General features: G+C 39.0%; 1 protein-coding gene across 1 annotated transcript in view; it reads right to left on the bottom strand.

Moving 5' to 3' along the window:
* LOC137615021 (uncharacterized) overlaps positions 1-3,553 on the bottom strand; it is a 13,778-nt gene extending 10,225 nt beyond the window's left edge. Inside the window, exon 1 of the mRNA XM_068344657.1 lies at positions 3,494-3,553. Within this exon, the coding sequence (XP_068200758.1) occupies positions 3,494-3,526 (33 nt within the window). The 5' untranslated portion in view covers positions 3,527-3,553. The remainder of the gene's footprint in view (positions 1-3,493) is intronic.
* Between the last annotated feature and the right edge of the window lie 3,947 nt (positions 3,554-7,500).

The raw sequence follows: 7,500 nt of genomic DNA, 5'->3' as shown, positions 1-7,500 counted from the left end.
ATTTAATTAAAATGAGAGTATTTATAATGTTTTTATCATATTTGACGTTATGTTCATATGATCTGGGACACTTGCATTGCTGTGGGATCTCGGTTAAAGTCTTTCAAGGGAGCCTACTGAAGTCTGAAAACTGCTCTGGGATCTTGCTAAAGTCTTTCAGGTGAGCCTCCTGAAGTTCAAAAAATTGCTCTGGGATCTCGTTAAAGTCTTTCAGGGGAGCCTCCTGAAGTCTGAAAATTGCTCTCGGATCTCGAAGTCTTTCAGGGGAGCCACCTGAAGTAAAAAAAAAATTGCTCTGGGATCTCGTTAAAGTCTTTCAGGGAAGTCGCCCGAAGACAAAAAATTGCTCTGGGATCTCGCTATGCCTTTCAGGGGAACCAGCTAAAGTCTAAAAATTGCTCTGGGATCTCATTAAGCCTTTCAGGGGAGCCAGCTAAAGTCTAAAAATTGCTCTGGCGTTAAAGTCTTTCAGGGGCGCCTCCTAAGTCTAAAAATTTCTCTGGGATCTCGTTAAAGTTTTTCATGGGAGCCTCCTGAAGTCTAAAAATTGCTCTGTGATCTTGGTTAAAGTCTTAAAGGGGAACTCATGAAGTAAAAAAAAAAAATGCTCTGGGATCTCGTTAAAGTCTTTCAGGGGAGTCTCCTAAATCTAAAAATTGCTCTGTGATCTCATTAGTGTCTTTCAGGGGGGCCTCCTGAAGTCTGAAAATTCCTCTCGGTTCTCGTTAAAGTCTTTCAGGGGAGCCTCTTGAAGCAAAAAAAAATTGCTCTGGGATCTCGTTAAAGTCTTTCAGGGGAGCGTGCTAAAGTTAAAAATTGCTCTAGGATCTTGTTAAAGTCTTTCAGGGGAGCCTCCTGAAGTCTAAAACTTGCTCTGGAGTCTCGTTAAAGTCTTTCTGGGGAGTCTCCCGAAGTCAAAAAATTGCGTTAGGATCTCGTTAAAGTCTTTCAGTGGAGCCTCCTAAGTCTAAAAATTGCTCTGGGATCTCGTTACGTCCTTCAGGGGAGCTTCCTAAGTCTAAAAATTGCTCTGGGATCTCGTTAAGTCTTTCAGGGGAGCCTGCTAAAGTATAAAAATTGCTCTGGGATCTCGTTAGTCTTTCAGGGGAGCTTCCTAAGTCTAAAAATTGCTCTGGGATCTCGTTAAAGTCTTTCAGGGGAGCTTCCTGAGTCTAAAAATTGCTTTGGGATCTCGTTAAAGTCTTTCAGGGGAGCCTGCTAAAGTCTAAAAATTGCTCTGGGATCTCGTTAATTCTTTCAGGGGAGCCTGCTAAAGTCTAAAAATTGTTCTGGGATCTCTTGTTGAAGTCTTTCAGAGGAGCCTCCTAAGTCTAAAAATTGCTCTGGGATCTCGTCAAGTCTTTCAGGGGAGCCTGCTAAAGTCTAAAAATTGCTCTGGGATCTCGTTAAAGTCTTTCAGGGGAGCTTCCTAAGTCTAAAAATTGCTCTGGGATCTCGTTAAAGTCTTTCCAGGGAGCTTCCTAAGTCTAAACATTGCGTTGGGATCTCGTTAAGTCTTTTAGGGGAGCCTGCTAAAGTCTAAAAATTGCTCTGGGATCTCGTTAAAGTCTTCAGGGGAGAGCCCCCTGAAGTCTAAAAATTGCTCTGGGATCTCGTTAAAGTCTTTCAGGGGAACCTCCTGAAGTCTAAAAATTGCTCTGTGATCTTGGTTAAAGTCTTTCAGGGGAGTCTCCCGAAGTAAAAAAATTGCGTTGGGATCTCGTTAAAGTCTTTCAGGGGAGTCTCCTAAGTCTAAAAATTGCTCTGGGATCTCGTTAAGTCTTTTAGAGGAGCCTCCTAAAATCTAAAATTGCTCTGGGATCCTGTTAAAGTCTTTCATGGGAGCCTCTTGAAAAAAAAAATTGATCTGGGATCTCATTAAAGTCTTTCAGGGGCGCCTACTAAGTCCAAAACTTGCTATGGGATCTCGTTAAATCTTTCAGTGGAGCCTCCTGAAGTAAAAACAAAATTGCTCTGAGATCTCGTTAAAGTCTTTCAGGGGAGTCTCCCGAAGTCAGAAAATTGTGTTGGGATCTCGTTAAAGTCTTTCAGGGGAGCCTCCAAAGTCTAAAATTTGCTATGGGATCTCGTTAAGTCTTTCAGGGGAGCCTGCTAAAGTAAAAAAATTGCGTTGGGATATCGTTAAAATCTTTCAGGGGAGCCCCCTGAAGTCTAAAAATTGCTCTGGGATCTCGTTAAGTCTTTCAGGGGAGCCAGCTAAATTCTATGGATTGCTCTGGGATCTCGTTAAAGTCTTTCAGGGGAGCCTCCTAAAATCTAAAAATTGCTCTGGGATATCGTTAAAGTTTTTCTGGGAAGCCTCCTGAAGTCTAAAATTTGCCCTGGGATCTCGTTTAAGTCTTTCATGGGAGCCTTCTGAAGTCTGGAAATTGCTCTTGAGATCTCGTTAAAGTCTTTCAGGGGAGCTTCCTAAAATGTAAAAAATTCTCTGGGATCTCGATAAAGTCTTTCAGGGGAGCCTCCTAAAATCTAAAAATTGCTCTGGAATCTCGTCAAGTCTTTCAAGGGAACCTCTTGAAATTTAAAAATTGCTCTAGGATCTCGTTAAAGTCTTTCCTAAAATCTAAATATTGCAATGGGATCTCGGTAAGTCTTTCAGGGGAGCCTGCTAAAGTCTAAAAATTGCTTTGGGATCTCGTTAAAGTCTTTTAGATGAGCCTCCTGAAGTCTAAAAATTGCTCTGGGATCTCGTTAAAGTCTTCCAGTGGAATCTCCCGAAGTAAAAAAATTGCGTTGGGATATCGTTAAAGTCTTTCAGGGGAGCGTCCGAAGTCTAAAAATTGCTCTGGGATATCGTTAAAGTCCTTCTGGGGAGCCTCCTGAAGTCTAAAAATTGCTCTGGGATCTCGGTAAGTCTTTCAGGGGAACCTGCCAGTCTAAAAATTGCTCTGGGATCTCGTTAAAGTCTTTCAGGGGAGCCTCCTAAAATCTAAAAATTGCTCTGGGATCTCGTTAAAGTCTTAAAGGGGAGCCTCCTAAAATCTAAAAATTGCTCTGGATTCTCGTTAAAGTCTTTCAGGGGAGCCTCCTGAAGTCTGAAAATTCCTCTGGGATCTCGTTAAAGTCTTTCCGGTTGAGCCTCCTAAAATCTAAAAATTGCTGTGGGATCTCGTTAAAGTCTTTCAGGGGAGCCTCTTAAAATCTAAAAATATCTCTAGAATCTCGTTAAAGTCTTACAGGGGAGCCTTCTAAAGTCTAAAAATTGCTCTGGGATCTCGTTAAAATCTTTCAGGGGATCTTCCTGAAGTTGAAAAATGCCCTAGGTTGCCGTTGAGTTGATTGAAAATAATAATAATCAGGGTGCTAGGAAAGGTAGTTGATAGTCTTAGACTTTTGAGAGCTTTGTTGAACTCGACCTTCTTACTCTGTTAAGTCACCAATGCTTTCGAGAAATGTTGTTAACTTACTCTACCAATATTGCACAGCAACAGCTTCATTCAGTGTCACTATATTCATAAACTGAGAGACTTACCTGGAGCGTCTGTGGTCTAGGTGAGCCATCCATCTCTTGGAAGAGTGTAACGAAGGGGTTAAATCCTGGAAAGGAAAATGGCATATCATTGTTTTTCCTCTAAAACAAATGATAATTATACAGGTCATAAACCAAAACCATTTCCAACAGTTACCCTGAAAATCATTAATCCACGGATGACGGGATTTGTCGTTTTATTTTGCCTTTCCTACCAAATTCTGACATTTTCTTTGTCATTCTATATTCCCTGAGTTTTTCCTGTCTTTTAAGACGTTGACTTATTGCTTCGTTTGGGATCAAGTGCCATTCCTTTTCCTCCCGGCTCATATTTCTTTTCTTTGGCCTCTTGGGTTGTGGTAGTCTGTTGGAAATGTCTGGCTGGCGATCCGCTGGACTGCGGTTCGTGTACGGCTCCAGGTCGATAGTTTCTTGTAATGTCTGGAACTTCACCATCCTTGTGAGGAAGGGATGGGGATTTTGGGGTTCATGTATATCTACCTACTGAGTAATCAGCACCCATTGCCTGGCCTTCCCTGGTTCTAGCTCGATGGAGAGGTGCTTGGGGTCCGATCATATGTATTAAGTGGTCTAGGTTGTAGTCATGTCGCTTGACATTTAAACCTTTAAATGAAAGACTACGTTCAATTTAGGAGCAGTCAGTTGAATTTTTGGGATGAAAAATGAGAGAAAATTTAAAAGACTCTGTTCTAACATTTATTTTTAGCTATCATGTGTGCTGAGTTTAGTCTTAACTACTCCCTCTTTCTTAATTTATTGGATATTGTTACGAACGACTACTCATTCTCTTAATTTATTGGATATTGTAACGAATGTAGGAAGAAACGTCACTCCCAAATATGATCTTGTTGACATTTGCTTGGCATGTTTAATAGTTGCAATAAAAGCTTAAAAACAAATTTAGTTATTTGTCGTCGTAGGTTTCCAAGAAAAAATGCCTCGAGTCTCTTGAATTTCTTATAAATTTTGTTTGATTATAATTGAAGTTTAGACAATGTATTATACTCATGTAAATACTGATATTGACTTACACGGTAATCTTATTCCTATTAGTCTGTTCTTGTTTAAACATACAACTACTTCTTGTAAGGAAGAAGGAAGGGGAATTGGAGAAATTCTTCACGTTAGTCCATAAGGGTTTGGGGTTATGGTGGCCTACTGGAAACGTCCCTTCCTGGCGATCTGCCGGACTGGGGTTCGGGTCCCGTTCAAATTCAATAGTTTCTTGTAGTGTCTGTAACCTCACAATACTTGTGAGCTGATGATGGTGGGTTTGAGAAAGACTATACTGTAGGTCTACCTGCTTGAGTCATCAGCAGGCATTGCCTGTTCTTTTTTGGTCATAACCTGATGGATAGCGGGCTTGGGTGCTGATTATATGTAGCTATGGTCCCTCTCTAGGTCATTATCCTGCTAACTTGGGGAATTTCACTGTCCCATATCTCTCCCATTCATGAGAAACATTTAAACCTTTAAAGCGGCAAAGAGTCACGACGAGACCCAAGACTAACCACCAAATTGTGCTGCACTTACCAATGAAGTATTTCTGATTAAGGTTGATTTCAGGGCTGTTTGATTGCGCCGTCATAGCGGATCCTTTCCTTGCCACTATGGTCCAGCCACCCTCTGCCCAGTTGACCGTTGTGTTGTCCAGGACACACCATACCTGAAGGTATATTATCAATGATAATTATAATTAAAAAGTAGATCATGTTCAGGGACTCCCTGTTGGACCTCACATTAAATTGAAAATCAAAAGGAAAAATTCCCTACCTTCAGTTTCAATTGAAAATATATAATTGGAAATGGTAATTACTGACTCCCAGTCCAACTGTAATAATAAATGAAATATTCTTAACTAATTTTCAAAGAGAAATGTGACGACAATGATATCCTTTACTATACATTAAATGGCAATTGCAATAAGTAAGATTCAGAATTGCATAGTAGCAAATTTAATGTCCACACGAAGGTACCAGAGGCGTAACGCATATCGAGGGAGGTTCTTTCAAGCATGAAAGTGTCTAAGATAGTAATGCTACTTTTCCAGTGATGCTGGTGTGTTGTCAGCAGTTTTGCTAGAAATAGTGTTAGTAGAGGGAATAGCAGCAGCTTAAAATTTTATTGGAAAATCTGGTTTGATGCAATAATAACATTTATAGGAACATAAAGAATATTTTAAAGTATAAACCAGATCATACGGATATTTGATAGATAAGTAAAGGTAATTGTAGATATGTAAGTTTGTCAGCACTTATTCAGCGGATCTTATGTTCCCAATGGGATTTTCGCAAGATTGAGGTTTTTCCAAGTCATTTTGTCTTCCCATGATGTCTTTATTTCCCAAAGTGTTTTTACTTGGAGATATTGTTTTCGCAAGGGGTCTTTAGCAGGGACCTTGGATTTCCAAGAGGTCTTGGCCAATAGTAATTTTCCCCCAAAGTATAATTGGCTACCCTTGCGATCTTGTCTTCCCAATGTTTATTTTTTCAAAAGTAATTTTTTCCCAAGAATGAGGTCTTGATTTTTCCTATGAGTCTTGTCTTCGTAAAAAGTTTTGTCTTTATGGGTAAAAATGATTTTTATATGTTAAAATTATTACTAGCAGGAATAGTTGTTTTAGTAATACGATGTTTTTTATTTACTGTAATATTGCTTATTTCCATTAGATCACGCAATGTGCTGTACTATTAGCCAACAAAAGAGAGAGAGAGAGAGAGAGAGAGAGAGAGAGAGAGAGAGAGAGAGAGAGAGAGAGAGAGAGAGAGAGAGAGAGAGAGAGAGAGAGAGAAAATTAATTATATTCTTAAATTCAAGCTTATGGCCATCTTTTACAATCTGGCCATAAATCTGTTGTCCTGTCCACCACGGCTTTTAAAAAATTATTGTATATAGTTGTACGGCATTTATGAGCTGATGATAAGTGAATTTAGTGATTTAACACACACACGAATGAGCCCATTCTTAGTAAATACTATGAAGACGTTTTTTTTTTTTTTTAAGATGAATTTAGATATTTCGTTTTGCGAGGTAAATGGCTCTATTTTCTTCAATTTAAAAGGTAGTTATCTTTAATGTATAACTTGAAGTGCAAATCTTTTGTTTTGAAAATTAAAGAATTTTGATGGTGTTGTAAATGGATGTTATTTTGGTCGCCTCCCTTCTGGCAAATGGGATTGCTTTCAACTTGGTGAAATGATCGAATGTTTACTTTTTGCAAGTGTTCAGTTACTCTTATTGTGAGTGGTGATTGAAAGAAAATAGTACTAAGTAAATTTATTTGATTCTTTCACTTCCTAAAATACAGTTCATATAATAACGGGTTCAATTATCATCAAACATCCTTGACAGTGTTACAATACATTATTGATTGCTTGCTTGCTACATTTTGTATTCGGTGTTTACGATTTAGCCTTGTCTAGTATCAAGTTGAGTGTTTGCGAATATTTGTCACCTGAAAGCTTTGGGCGTCCATCATTGCAAGCTTGGAATCTTTGAATGGCTCGTTCTTTGTTATTTTCTATTTACACTACATTAAGAGTCGAGATTTTTGAAGTAATGCGAACAGTCACGTATTCCCAAGAGCATAGTCCACGGAGAAAGGTTCGAGGCATTACAATGTACTTTTGCAGTAAACCGCGCATATTTTCATATATTCTGGTGGTTCTCAATGTGTATATCTTTGACGAGATAGCCAGATTAAACTCCGTGGATTAAATCCATTATGGTGAAAATTATTTACGTTCAACAGGATCTACCCCTATAAAACTTTGGTTCATTTTCTTTTTTAAAATATCAAAGAACACTTGATAGCGGGAGAAGAACACACCAAAATCAAATCATTGTTCTCTAGTCTTGGGTAGTGCCATAGCCTCTGTACCATGGCCTTCCACTGTCTTGGGTTAGTTCTCTTGCTTGAGGGTACACTCGGGCACACTATTCTATCATATTTCTCTTCCTCTATTTTGTTAAAGTTTTTATAGATTATA

This window comes from Palaemon carinicauda, chromosome 21 (genome assembly GCF_036898095.1).
Source record: "Palaemon carinicauda isolate YSFRI2023 chromosome 21, ASM3689809v2, whole genome shotgun sequence".
Lineage (NCBI taxonomy): Eukaryota > Metazoa > Arthropoda > Malacostraca > Decapoda > Palaemonidae > Palaemon > Palaemon carinicauda.
This window is presented reverse-complemented; position numbering and strand designations above follow the sequence as displayed.